This window comes from Cavia porcellus, unplaced genomic scaffold, assembly GCF_034190915.1.
Source record: "Cavia porcellus strain 051 isolate PalLab524CR breed Dunkin Hartley unplaced genomic scaffold, mCavPor4.1 scaffold_5, whole genome shotgun sequence".
Taxonomy (NCBI): domain Eukaryota; kingdom Metazoa; phylum Chordata; class Mammalia; order Rodentia; family Caviidae; genus Cavia; species Cavia porcellus.
In genome coordinates, this window is record NW_026947488.1 from 18,862,544 (window position 1) to 18,877,651 (window position 15,108).

A 15,108-nucleotide genomic window follows, 5' to 3' on the forward strand; every position below is an offset into this window, starting at 1 on the left:
AGGCCTGCCTCAGACATGTGGGTGACAAGCACAGTAAATTGTTAGCTATTGAATTTTGTCTCTCCCAAATCCACGTGTTGACGTCTTAACTCTTGGGATATCAGGACATGACTACTGGAAAGTAGTCATTGCAAATGCAATTAGAAAGGAGTCATCCCTGAGTAGGTAGACTCCTAATCCACAATTACTGTTACGAAAAGGGGAAATTTGGAGACAGACTGGACACTGTGAACTGGAAGGCAGGAAGCAGAGTGATGCATCTAAAGGCAAGGGATGCTAAACATCAGTATATCACCAAAAGGGAAGGGAGGAGCAGGCAGCAGATCCTCCCTTACTCTCTCAACTGCCTGAAGCCGTGGTGATCTCAGACTTCCAGTCTCCAGGAGTATGAGATGAACAAATTCTGTGTTCAATGATTCAGTTTGTGGCCTTTAGCTAGGGCAGTTGTAGGACAAATCCAAAGTTCTTTCTTCAATTGACAGGGTCTAGTACTAGAGCAGCCTTCGCTTCATCATTTATCTTGTTCTCCTCTTGCCTTCCCATCTGTGTCCAGGTCCTACTTGGAGCTAGGTGACCTAAGGGTCATTGTCTTTACAGATCTGGAGCATAGAGTTCACCAAGCTGGCAGGAGGGACAGCAGCAAGAGGAAGGGTGGTCAGCAGAGTGGTTGGTGCCTGCACTGTGGTCAAGGAGGAAAATATAAAGTGGGCAATGGGCCCAGGGATGAGTTATGGGAGAAAGGTAAGGGTGGAGGAGGAACCAGATGTTCTGGGGAGAAAATGGGAGCATGTTAAGGAAGTAGAGAAGAGGAGAAACCCGTGAGGTTTGAAATGAAGTCTTGAAGAATGTACAGGTGCTCAGGGACTTGATTGTAGGGAGTCTCTAGTTGATAGCCCTGGGGGCATTCTGGTGGCTTCAAAGACTGCAGGAAGACTGGGAGACTTTTTGTGTTTCTTTGAGCTGTCATTTTTCTCGATCTTCCTCCTCTTCTGGCCTCCCATTGCCTCAGCAATGAGTGCCGTCTTAGCCAGCTGATGAGGGTGGCGACATGGGAAGACTTCCTGGAAGAATAAGCAAGCAGTTTCAAGAGAGGCAGTTTAGGGAGTGATCAAGAACACAGGCTCTGGGTCATGCTAAAGTGTGTCCTTTCGTGGACAATATCAGTAGGCAATATCCAGTGGATAGGAAGTGCCGTGAGCCCCTGGGTTTTGCAGTCTTCCTAGGTGGGCTGAGGACAGCCAACCTGGTTGCAAACACATGGGTTTCATGTTTGAGCATGCATTTCCACCACCTGTGGGGTTTATGAGGCCCAGAAGATCAGGTCCCATCCCAGTTTAGTTGGTCTGTGTTGTGGTCCCTGGGAGGTTTTTGTTTTTGTTTTGATACTGGAAATTGAACCCAGAACCTTCATGCTGAGGTATATCCTCAGTGGTTTGTTATTTTTTATTTTGAGATGGAAATTAAATTAAGGAAAGTTCTGGAATTCTAGACATGTGCCACCTTGCCCAGCTCTGAGGATTTTGCTTTCATAACAAGTTCTCAGGTGATGCTAATGCAGCTGATTCAGGGGCTACTACTGAAGACAGATGTTCTTTACAGTCACCTGGGGGAGATGTTCCATGGTCTCCTGGTACCTCCTAGGACCACTGCCTGTGAGACTGGGACCTGCCTTGCCATGCTGGGTTACTTAGTCAGCTATTTTGTGCTCTTAGAGATCCACGTGAGGGTTCAGAGATGCTGTTGCTGCTTCTGTGACAGCACATAAAATATATTCTAAGCATGTAAGATATAAAAGCAGGTCTAATCCTCATGACAGACCTATCAGGCAGGTACTACTGTTGCCTTAATCATATCCATTTTATAGATGTATAAACTGAGTCTCAAAGAGCTTAATTAAGTAACTTACTCAAGCCCACACATATGGTAACTGAAAAACCTGGGATTTCATTTGGTAACCTGAATTCAGAGTTCATTTTCTTATTTTACATTATTTTACTGGTCCAGCAGGAGAAAAGAGGCAAGAAATGACCCTCATGATATTAGCCAAGTTACTTGGCCTCTCTTTGCCCTTATTCTTAACTCAAAAAAAGGGAAATAGCTTTTTCTGTCTTACATGAAAAAGATACCTTTAGATTAAAAAAAATAAGCTGTCAGGATTAATTGGATAACAGCTGTCAAAGTCTGGTAGCTCCTTTGAGGATGGTAAAAGAGGAGGAATAATTATTATGCTATTTTCTATGCAGACCCTAGTTCATTTGGGGGAGTCAATAAGTGTCTAATGATATTCTTGGTAATTAGCAGTGATGGAAGGGAGGCTGCTCAGGCCAGAGGAGAGGGCTTGCTAGCTGGGCAACAGAGAGAGCCTTCACATTCGAAGGTGGGTGGCTAGAGACCTGTCCCTGAGAGGTGGGTGGAGTATGGTCAAGACTGAAAATGTCTCCTCCTACATATGAACATCCATGTGACCCCAGAAAGGAGAGGGGGGCAGTGCTACCTGGGCAGCACTACCTATCCATCTGCCCAAGTTTGTGGGCCATCTGGCCTGAGTCCATCAGGACTGAGTAACAGAAGCGAACTATTTCAGTGGTTCTCCAACTTGGGCCAAGGATCATTAGCTTCACTTAAAATGTGATAGAGGTGCAAATTCTTGCACTCTACCCCAAACATTTTGGAGGTGGGACCTAGAGAAATTGAACACGATTTCCAGGTGGTTCTGGTATATTTTTAAATCTTGGAATCAGTGTTTTAGAGGGAAATAGCACTGACCTTGGAGTCAACCATACCTAAATTCAGATGGTGGTACTGTCCACCATTTGGCTGCGTGGCTTGGGATAACTCACTGCACCTCTCTGAATGCCATGTGTCATCTGTGCACCAAGGGGTGTTCAGTTGCAGAGCCATTGATGTCTAAAACTCATTCTGGTTCCTCCACAGGACAGAGGCTGTCTTAATTCTTAGCTTTGAAACAGAATATTTTCTCTGCATGGAACATTCCTTGTGTCTCTTCTTCACCCGTCTGACAGCTACATAACCTCAGGGCTCTGCACAGACTTTATTTGCTCTAGCTAGTTGTTTTCTTTCTTTTTATACCTCCTCTCCCCAGATCAATCTGGGTCAGATACCTCTCCATGGACGTGCCTTATTGTAAAACTTCTCACAATGCCTTTAACTTTGCTGTGATTTCCACAAAGGCAAAAAGTTTCCCAAGCTGACTGGTGAGTGTAACACGCATAGTAGGTACACAAGTAATATTGGAAGTTAGAGCCAACTTTGTTCAACTTATAAAATGCATGGTTGCGGTGGATTTCACAAGCAAAGTGGTGGTAGAGGAGTTGATCTGCATGAATGGAACCACATAAAGGAAAATGAGGCATGCAAATAGTAATAGATTGTGGGATGCAGAGGCTGAGACAAGTGAGCGAGGAAAGAAGCACTGTTGGTAAAGGATTTAAGGGGAGGATTCTGTGGAGCTGGAGTGTGAACATCTTGGGCAGATCTCCATGGGACAGTGCGGCCAGGCAGGTGTGTGCATGAGACCACAGTGTGGTGTGCCAAATAATGCTCCTTCCTAGAATTACAGAGACAGGCATTTTGCAAAGCTCACATTAGCTTAGCCTGCATCCATCTGTGTGTATGTCTGTCTATCTTGGACAGGGTTATTCTCTGAGAACCAGATGGGTTCTCTCTCCAGAAAACAAAACAAAGCAAAACCAAACACTAAAGACACATTCAGCCCCCACCGTTGACCTTGCCACTCACTGAGTACGTGACCAGGTGGCTTTCAAATCCAGTTGTTTCAGGAGAGAAAAAAATCATCAGAGGTGCAGAAAGAGAGACTAATATTGTGTGTCACTCCAAGAACTGGCATTTTAGAGCTTGGGAAATAATAGCAATGACCTAATTTACTAATGTGAAGGCAAGAGAGCACTATTTTAACAAGCTTAGTCATCTCTTGGTTTTGCTTTTTTTTTTTTTTTTCCCTCCCCCTTTCCCCTTGTGTCTTTTCCCATTGCAAATATTAGAGGTAATAATCCGGTATTTTCTATGGAGCCTGGCAAGCATGCTATATATAAGACACAGTTGAACATTCTGTGAGTGTAATTGGAGCATAAATGTAACTAATCAAAATATTATCATGCTAACGGATGTGTGAAGAGTTGGAAAATTTAAAAATATATATATTTTAGTTCCATGTCATTTCAATTTTAAGCTGTAGAAGCAAAGGACTCAGCCCAATGAATGTCAAGAACAATTTGGAGTCTGACAATGCCCCAGAAACCTTGTTTTTGTCTTTACTCGTAATATGGCAGCTGCTTGCCACATGATTTAATTTTTGTTTTTTCCTTCCACTGTTTGCCCCTCGTATTATGTGCACCAACTCCACAGGGCCAAACCAGTTGACTCCGGGGAGTTTATGGTCACTCTGTCTTACTAAATACAACATACTCACTCATGGCTTAGAGGCTAAGAGCTAACGATGGTTGAATCCTGGCTCTGCTAATAGCCATGTGGCCTCGAGAAAGTTACTTAACCTCTCTGTATCTCAGTTTTCTCATTTGTAAGAGAAAGGTAATAATAGTGACTCATTCACAGGGTTGATGTTACTTTAAACAAATGAATGTAAGTAGAACGTTGATAGTATGTGTTTGCTATTGTTGCTAGTAAAAGCAGGTGTGATAAAGAATGAAAATAATCCTGTAGACAAACACAAAATACTGTGTTTCTCTAAGGAATAAGACCTAAGGAAAAGGTCTCTCCTCCCCGCTGCTTCTTCAGAAGGATCCTAGGTGGAAGATCCAAGCCAGCCCTACCTTGTGACTTAGCATGACTAGGAGCATGGCTCTATAGTCCAGTAGCCATGGACTTCTACAGCCGGAAGGAATTTAGCAACTCTACCTGAGCACCTGTTTCACAGGTGAAGAGACAGGGAATTCTTTTTCATGGAGCTGCGGTAGGGCTAAAATGGGTGTGCAGAAAAAGTAGGGAGTCAGGGGGTGTGGGATTGTCGGACCTTCAATTCTTTCTTGACTTTGTCTCATGAATTGTGACGTTCCCTACGTCAAAGAGCAAACTGAACAACGTCTCACAGTTTTTGTAGCTGAGTTCTGACCATCATATGCTGATTTCTACCATTTTTCCTACAATAATATTTATTTGTCCTCCCGGGACATTGAGACATTATATTGAGCTATCAGGCAACTTATAGAAGTTATAAAGGAGGAAAACAAAGGTCTGATAATCCCTATAATTTTTTTTTAATAAGAGACTGTATGTGATTTAGATTTTATTTAGCTTTGTCCTTTTGATCCTTTTCCTCTTCTCTCATTTCTCCCGGGACCATGTCCTTTTTTTCTGCACTGCATTTTCCCTGCATTACTAGCTCCTCTGTGTCCTCTCTGCCTCTTGGCCTCTCCTTTTGTTCTCTCTCTCCCTCCCTTCGTCTCTCTTTCTTTCTCTCTCTCCCTCCTTTATCCTCCTCTCTTCTTTTCCATTACTCCTGTTTTCTCCCTCTAGCCTTATTTCTTACTCTCCTCTTTCCCTTCGGGCTCTGTTTGCTGTCTGTCTCCTCCCTCTGCCCTCATCTGGGGACGAGGGACAGGGCTTCCAGCGAGCTGGTCTTTGGAGAAAGGCTCCAGTGTACATGCGCACCCTGCCAGCTCCACTTGAGTCAGGGTGTGGAGCTTGGGCGCAGAGAGTCCTTTCCTCAGGGCATTCAGATCCAATCACCTGAATTTAATCCCATTTTTAAACCACATTATCCACACCTGCGAGGATTATCAGATAACGGTTTCTTGGAAAATTGCCTCCACAGATTTGCATATGAAATACTTATACCCCAAGTTATTGGCCTGAATGATTACAGACATACTTATTACTTGTTCACACAAACTGACTGACAAAATGTTCACAATGTGCAGTTCCTTTGAAATTTCAGGATGTATTTTCCTTGTTTTAAATAGATAATATGTATCCATTAAGCTGTAATTAGCACCCTACCCCATTTGCTAGTGTATTAAAAAAGAAGCACATTTCTTCTTTTTTTGACACATGATAATTAGATTGCTTTCATAGATAGTATGGATAATGTGGAATGATATGCTTGTTACTAAGACTATTGGTTTATGATTATGTTTGTGATTGGCTTGATGCTTATGCTGGTCACACTACATGTGCATACATTGTCTTCCTTGACAGTGTATTGTGCCTTTTGACACTTTTGTGCCTGTTGCTTTGTTTTTTTCTTTTTTTGTGTGACCAGATAGCTTGATTTCATCATTAGGGAATTTTTAATTAAGCCTTGTCCAGAATAGCTATAATGGGCATATATGGTGAGGAATAGGGACAGCAATGTAGCAATAGCTGCTCTGGGCATTAGTGACAGCCATTAAGTGGAATTTAAGTAGTCTGATGATGGATCATGGCTGGGCTGATAGCTTAGATTTTGGGAAGGGCATCTCACGAGCAAAACCCAGAAGTACGGCTACGGATAGAATGTTTGGAGTGTGTTTAAATTTCCTATTGTAACCTTTAATTACCATAAATTTAGTCACTAAAAATAGCACAGTGTTTGAAATCTTATAATTGTGAAGATCAGTGTGCCAAATAGGTCACAATGAATTGAAACTCAAGGTATCATCAGGGTTTCATTTCTTTCTGTAGGTCCAAGAGGAGAATCTGTTTTCTTGCTTTTTCTAGTTTCTGTGGTCAGCATCCTTCCCTTCTTCCCAGTTTTCCTCCCTCCCTCCCTCTGTCTCGTCTTTGTCATTCACTTATAAGGAAGCGTTGTGAGTCTGCTGTGCCTATCTGGAGAATCCACAATAATCTTCCCATCTCAGAGTTATTTGATTTGTAACCTCAATTTTATCTGCAATCTTAATTCACATTTGCCATGTGACAAAATACATTCACAGATTCTAGAAATTGAGATCTGAGTATTTGGGAAGGCTGTTATCCTGTCTACCACAGAGTAGACATGGGGTGTAAAGGGGGATACTCTCCTGTATCAGACAGAGTGTACAAGCCTCCAGATAGCTCCGTAATAAAAATCTCAAACTTTACATGAAATAGGAGGACTTTGTTGGAAGAGGAGAACACATCATGGTCAAGTTTATGTCTCAGAAAGGTGGTGCTGACTGATATTCATTGGATAATAAGAGAATTAGGGAATACACTGGTTGCAAAATTCCATGAAACAGACCAATCAAAATGCATAACTCAAATGCCAGGGACCTGAAAGAGGCTGACCATTGGAATGGAGAAGATGATCTGAGCAATAAAGAATGGGGCATCCTTGGCCTGGGTGTCAGATGAACTAGAAGAAGTGAAGGTATGGTGTCAGATTTTACCCTGTTTCTCAATGGATTTCTGGCTATTTCCTTCTTCAATCAATTGAGGTCTCCCTTTAAATTAAAAAATTTTTTTTTCACTTATAAACATTATAATTAGTATCTCATAAATGCTCACTGATCACAGTGTGAGCTATGTTTTCATGATCATTTTGAAGAGGAGGAAATTGCTGAGATTGTTGAAAAGATTTGTCTGAGTTCATGCAGGGTGAAAAGGTACAGGTGAGATTCCAGTCCAGGCTAACTGACCTCAGGACTCCCTTGATGGAAGTATCCTACATTATCCTTACGCTGAATGGTGAGGGCCTCAACAAAGTTGTTTACCTGCACTTCAGTGCTGAGGTTGAAGGGCCGTCTGTGTTTGAGCTTGCTCTTCTGAAAGGCAGGTGATGTGTAGCATGCCTCAGGCTCTGTTTCTTGGATGCAGTGTAACATTTCTCCTACTACCATAGCTTTCTGGCGAATCACTCTTGCAGCTGTAACAGCTCAGGCAAGGGATGACAGGCTGTCTACAGTGGAAACGGAGATGGGAATCAAGAACTCAGAGTATAAATATTTATTGCATTGTGTGATCTTGAGCAAGTCATTGTACTTCTAACCCCTGGAATTTAAAAACTGTGTAAGTTGGGTTAGTTTATCTCTGTCTCTCACTCAGATATAGTTATGCTTGAATGAACACTACTTCCAGAACCTAGAATGATAGTATCCAACAGAACTTGCTTTGACAATGGAAATGTTCTGTATCAGCACTATCCAAAATGGTGGCCGTTAGTCTCTGTGTTTTCTGGGCATTTGAAATGTGGCTAGCATCTCTTGGAATATGATTTTTTAAAATTGTATTTAACTTTAAATAAGTACAAGTTGCTATTAGCTACTGATTTGGAGAATACACTTCTAGACTCTAAATTTTTTGCTTACTGAGTAATGGTCTTGTAATTGATTAGTTGGCTGCTTTTTGGCTCTGTGATTTCATATAAATGACTTAACGTCTCTGGGTCTCAATATTTCTTGCTTTAAAATGGGGCTAGCATGACATTAATTCATTGGGATTTTAAAAGATCCTTAGGTTAATGACTGGCAAAGAGTGAATTCTCAATAAACATTAGCTGCAGTAAATGGCAGTGGGCCTGCTGTTTTTTGCTATTGGCCTTTTATTATAAAGTTAGCCATTATTGAGTAAAATACTGATTTTCATTTAATATTAATTAATCATTTGATGTGTAGGTTTCATTATCCCATTTTATAGGTGAAGACATTGAGGTCTTGGGAATTTATTGACTTAGTCACATGACTAAGAATGACACAGTGGGATCAAAGCTCAGCTTTCTTGACTGAAGACCCAGAATGCATTCCATGTCACCACAGCTGCTTGCCTTTCGGCAGCATTTGGCCCCTGTTGCCATCCGTTCCCTTTGCGTTGGTCCTGGTGCTGGAAGTTGGCGGGGCCACCTGTCTGCAGGGACCACCTTGAGTTCTCAGAGCTCCAGGCCCTCAGCTGCCAGTTGCAGAGCGTATTCATGTAATCTTAATGAACAATGTGCAAAGCCATTAAAAACTCAATTAGGACTTTCTTTTTACTGCCGACGTGAGGAAATGCAATCCTGAGGTGCTCATGTGTAAACACAATAGCCACCATCTGCTACAGAGAAGTGTTTTGCCTCCGAAAAGGGGATCTGTGTTACAGACACATCAGTAATGGGGTGCTTATCAAGGCATTATTATGCACGAAGGGGAAAAAATGCAAAATTTATGGTCAGCCAGAGAGTACTTCCTGGTTTAATTTCACAATTTTCAGTGTTATGTGTAATAACTATGAGGAAACTAATGCTGTTTTATGTTCCTTATCACGTTAGTAGATTTTTTTTTAAAGGCAAAGGGAAAAGAATGTATTTACAGTCTTCCTCTTTCTTGTTTTTTGACTGATCTTGGCATAATGACTGGCTCATTTTTGATCTCCAGGAAACTGACAGCCCCGGACGGTATTAATTATCCCAACCTGTTGATCAAAGAGGGCCCCGCCGAGCTGCAGCTATGCAGAGCATTCACTCCTGAGCAGTCTCAGAAATGGCAGCCTGTACTCAACTCAGAGACTTGGCTACTGCCTTTTTAGAGGACCTGGCCAGGCCCCTGTAGGTGGGGTAGAGGTGGGGGGAGCTACAGATGACCCAGTCTACCTCTCCAAAGGCAATACCTTTGCTAGTGGCCTCTACAGCTTCTCGTTTCTGTGCTCTTGGGATTGTGTTCTAATTTCAAATGTCTTCCAAGTTACTGCCTAAGGTTACTGTTCTTAATGATGTCCCTATTTAGAGGATTTTGCAGCTGTGCTTAGTAACTATCATTTCAAATCTTATCTCCTTTAATAAAGAGAATTGTAGGAAATGGGGACCCTGCCAGGGTGCCAAAATAATAGTGATAATGCTAGTTGTGGAAATAGTAAGCTTAAAATTTTCAGTGGCTCCATAACCTAGTAAGAGTTTATTATTCATTCCTTTTTTACTTAAAGATCCAAGTAAGTATTTCCAATCGGTGGATTCCTGTACTATAGTCATGGTCATTTGGGAATCAGGATCCTTTTATTTGGATTTATCTACCTGCCACATTCTTGAAATCATGAACATTTGGCAGGTAGACAGGAAAAGAGAAGGGAGCAGTGATTTGCACATTTTAATGGGTTGGTGGGAGGTGCTTTCATTGACCATATCTGGAATAGGTACACAACCTGTGCACGTCCTGCTGACTAAAACTCAGTTGTATGTCTCCACCAAAGCATGAAGAGTAGCTCACGAGTGTGAGCCAGTTGGCTGTACATGAAGTCACATAGAACAGAATAAACCCTTCCTTTATCATTTTGACTCTCAATCCGCATGCACTGCTGTTGAAGTTAGAGTGGAGAGAAGTGGGGACATGAGCTGGTGGGAGGAAAACTCTCCCACTTCAATGTTGTGGATTGTGAGAAATCTGGAATATATTTGCCCCTGATGCAAAGTGGCAGTGACAGGAGCTGAAGTGTGCGCGAGGGCCTCGTGGGATCTGGAATGGAGAGAGCCGGACACTCCTTTCTTCTCAGGCTGCCTCCTCTGTCTTCCGATGGGAGATGCACCACTGCTCAGGGACAGGCACATCCAACCACCATTGTGGGGCTTATGGCTCATTAGTCATCCATCCAAGGAAACCTGGACCCCTGTAAGCTATAGGACAGCAGCCAGACATGGCCCGGATGAGGGCTCAGTCACATCTCTGAGCCTCAGTCTACCCTTTGGTAGTTTTTTCTTCACTGCCCAGGTGTGAGGTTATGGTGATTAGATAGCATGTCTAACCTCTCCACTTAGCCTAAGTTATAGCCAGATCACAAAGTAAGATACTTCCTTCTTTTAAAAGCAGTTATTTTACATCCAGTGGTCGGTGAATTTATAATTAGTTGAATGATCAAAATACAAAGGTATTTGTTTTAGGGTTCTTTACTCTTTGTCATCTTGCTTCTTATTAATTTCTTTCTGGTGCAAGCTTGCCCAACTGTTCTCAGTAGTTATCCCAGTGGAACAGTTATCATTCTAGGAATCTGGACAGGATTCAGGTGGGGTCCAGTCTACCCAATTGATTCTCTACTATTTATGTGGGGGGTTATAGGAAAGTTAATTTGGCTTCAAGTCTCTAAGATATTTCCTGTAATTCAGTAATATTTCCTGTAATAATATGGAGGTTTTAAGCTCATTTGCTTCCCTGTGTCTGTTCATAAATTCACTTGGAACTCAGAGGAGATCGGATGTGAATGATTGATACCTTCTAAAACCCAACAAATATAAATTACCGGGCACTTATTAAGTGGCATCTGTTAGTTCTGGTTTTAGGGTGAAAGAATTAGGTGACTAATTAAAGAGGGTCACTTTGCCTAGGGATAAGTAATTTTATGGTTTCATTCTGAATGAAGATTTTAATGGTTAAAATGAAATTTCAAAGCAACAGTAGTTTTCTAGGCAAAACATCCACCCTAGAGTGATTCAAGTTTAGCTCTCTTGTTTTATGATGCAGTTTATTCAATAGAATCATAATACTTTAAGCCCTAGAGTTCAGGCCTTCTAGTTGATTGTGAAATTCCCTGTAACATCTCCTTAGTTTGTCCAGGCTGTGTCTAACCACCGTGGTGGTGCAAGAGCTCTTTTTGTTTTTGGGTAGTCAGTCCCATTTTTGCAACAGCTACATCTGTTATAAAGTTTGTAGCACATTTGTGGCAGTGTTATGCATAACAGTCCAAGAGGAAATCAGTGCCAGAGCATTTATTTTGATAGTCAAGGACCTGTATATTAGATACAGGGTCGTTTGGTCTAGGCTGAGCTTTTGGTCATGTGGTTGTGCTTCCCACTGCCAGAGTGGCCGAGCGTGGCTCTTCTCTGTTGAGCTCAGGTCTCCTCCATGAGTGTTTATTGTTAATCCCAGGATGAAAGGGGCAATAACTATCTGAGGCACATTCTTCTTATGAAAGTTGGGAGTTGTACAAGAGATCAAGTCAAGGCAGGCAAGTACCTTTTAAACCTCTGCTAGAATCCTATTAAGTTACTACTGACCAAAGCAAATCAAACTGTGACGCCCAAAGACAAGAGATGAAGACGAATCCTCTGCTTCTACTAGGAGGAGCTACAGAGTCAATGGCAGAACACTTGGATCCAGGCCAGTATCCAAGGATTTGGAACCAATCATTTAATCTGTCAGAGGAAAAGAGACTCATTTTTCCCTATGAATTAACCGGTTTAGTGCTTTGATATTGTAATTATGTTTTCTGCAAATAATAATAGTAGCATGAATGTTAAAATTACAGAGAAAAATTACAGAGGGATCCCTCCCTCTCTGACCAAGAAGCACAAACAAAGTCATTTAATCTTTAAGTAAAATAATTATCCACTATCTCTCAGGGTCATCTGAAGAGTAAGTTTAAAAATACATAAACAGTATACCTAACATCAACACTAGCACACTATCAATGCCTAGGAATTCTTACGTCCCATTCCTCTTGAATATCTCCCAGTAGGTTTTTATACTTTTTACTTAAGTATACGTTACTTTCATATGCTCTGATTTAACAGCAATTCACTGTCCTAAATGCAGGATTCCAGATGGACTTTTTTGAAACAATACCACCTCTCATATTGTAGAGGTTCTGCCTCCACTGAAACTGTTCAAGCTTGCATAATCTATTTTCATCTCGTTTCACCTGCAGAGGTTGCAGTTAACTAACTTTCTGGGATTTATTTCATGCCTCCTTCAGGAGCCACTGGCTGTAATGTTTTCTCAGTATGTGTTTATAGCCTGTCTATCTTGTAAAAATATTTCCTACATGCCGTCAGGTCTTAAATCTTAAACTGAAATGTTGAACAGGGATATTTTTGTCCCAATTATAGCAGAAGCTCCCCACATTTAGTGAGGTCATGTAGTTGTCTCAAGGTCAATCAGATCCTCCCTCTTAGGGTCATTTTATTTCCAGCCATCCCTCTCGTTGCCATGTTTGTCGATGTGACTGATTTTCAGAAAGATTTTCTTTCTCTCTCCTGTCTCTACCTCCCACCCTCACTGTGGGACTCCAGGATCCTTCATGATGGTGAACAGCTCTGGGAGGGCCTCTGGCCAGAAGGCCCACCTTCTTCTGCCCACCTTGAAGGAGAACGACACCCACTGCATCGACTTCCATTACTATTTCTCCAGTCGGGACCGCTCCAGCCCGGGAGCCTTGAATGTCTACGTGAAGGTCAATGGAGGACCCCAGGGGAACCCTGTCTGGAACGTGTCTGGGGTAGTCACCGAGGGCTGGGTGAAGGCAGAACTTGCGATTAGCACCTTCTGGCCACATTACTATCAGGTAGGCCATTTTACCAAGATTTGGTATTTGAAAAGTAATATCCATATATCTGTATACCCCTTGCTCTTCCTACAGTGGTGAGGTCTGAAATGGACTTGCTTATTAACTCCTGTGTTCATGGGCTTCTTTTCCAATTTGGCCATGCAGGTGTAGAAATGACCCAACACAGCCTCTGTGTCTATGGAGGTCATAGTCTGGAGGAGGAGACTGATGTAAATAAACAGTTATGGCACAGCGTGATGCACATGGTCCCAAGAGAGCTGAAAGAAATAGACCTGGAAACTTTTTATAAACTAAGTGCCTACAACAACTTGATTGTGGGGGGCGACTGAAATGACTGAGGTTTAGAGAGACGAACTAACTAGTCAATGACTACCCCTGAGAAGGGCCGATTTGTAGGGAAGGTAATTAGGATGGCTTCTAAGACCTGAAGGTTTGAGCTGATCCTGAAGAGTGAATAAATTATGATGGGCAAAGGAAGGAAAGGCATTTGAGTAGTCACCACACATGTGACAGGCTGGAGGAGTGAGGGAGGAATTATGGGACAGTTTGAAAACTCTGTCCTTCGAGGGTACATGGTAAAGGGAATATACAGGGAGATGAGCCTCCAAAGCAAGTATATTACTGGGGCTTCCTATATCACTCTAATGAGATACAACCCCTTTTCTACTCAAAAGCAGTGCTACTCTACAGGCGAGGACTACCTGCCCCCTAACTCACTGAGGACGAATATCTTTATAAATTACAATTTAAAAGCAGCATGGCAGTGTCAAATAGCAGTATGTTTCTAAGTGTCTTTCACTTTCCCTGCTTGTCTCCCTGTATACTGGTAACACATGGTCTCCACATTGGTTTTAGTGCACGGAGCAGGCTTGGAGGGGCACAGCTCTGGGTCTTTTTAGATTGAGACTGCTGAGGTGCACAAATGTACCCTCAGTTGTGATCACCATTGATTGACCTTTCTGTTGTTTTTAAAGCAACACTATTAAGGTAAAACTTACACGAATCCATCTATTTTAATTGTGCAAACAGTGATTGTTTTTAGTACCAGGGGTTGAACCCAGGGCCTTCACACTGAGCTACATCCTTAGTTCTTTCTTTGTATTTTTTTGAGACGTGGTCTCGCTAAGTTTTCTATGTGGGACTCAGACTTGCAGTCCTGCTGCCTCAGCCTTCCAGAGTGCTGGGATTATAGCTGTGTACCACCACAAATGGTTGAATACAGTGATTTGTATAGTGCATTTACTAGGTCATTCAACCATCACCATAAATCGTTTTTGGACCCCTTTTGTTAGCCCAGAAAGAACCCGCACAGTTAATTGCTCTTCCCACTGTGAAAGGTTTTAAGTATGAAAGTTTCATAGATCTGCCTTTTGGCCAAACTTCTCTATTGTCTGAAACAGAAAGTAGACCTGAAAGGGGTCAGATCAGTGGTTGTGGATATTTAGATGTCCTCCAGTCCTATATTCAGGGTACAGTCCTCTTGCATTGTGTAATAATTTGTCTAACAAAATCATTTATTGACTTGGGCTTACAACAATGAGATAATTATGCTTTATTTTTTCCTTTGCATTGACAACTAGAAATCACATTTTAATACCCCTTACCTTCAGTACTTAACCTAGATCTTGACCATATCTATTTCCATTTCTTCTGTAATTGCTTCCAATTTGTTTTTTTAGAATAACTTCATTGTCTTTTGTTGCACATTTCCTGAGTTACTTTAGGAAGTGGGGGAGAGATGATGATGGTAACAACAGTGAAGCTAGGGTGATGATTATTCATACCATTTGTTTAGTGTTTATAATGTTCCAGGCACAATAAAAAATAGTCTATGTACATTCACTTAATCTTTAGAAAGATTCTTTGAGGCAGTACTATTATGGCCATTTTATGGATAGTGAAACTGTAGCT

The 15,108-nt window shown here is 41.9% G+C and overlaps 1 protein-coding gene across 14 annotated transcripts in view; it reads left to right on the forward strand.

Moving 5' to 3' along the window:
• Ptprt (protein tyrosine phosphatase receptor type T) overlaps positions 1-15,108 on the forward strand; it is a 1,059,888-nt gene that overhangs the window by 343,848 nt on the left and 700,932 nt on the right. For all 14 annotated transcript variants that reach the window (XM_063248334.1, XM_063248323.1, XM_063248321.1 and 11 more), the window contains one exon: positions 12,923-13,194. In XM_063248334.1, coding sequence (XP_063104404.1) covers positions 12,923-13,194 — 272 coding nt within the window. The remainder of the gene's footprint in view (positions 1-12,922; positions 13,195-15,108) is intronic.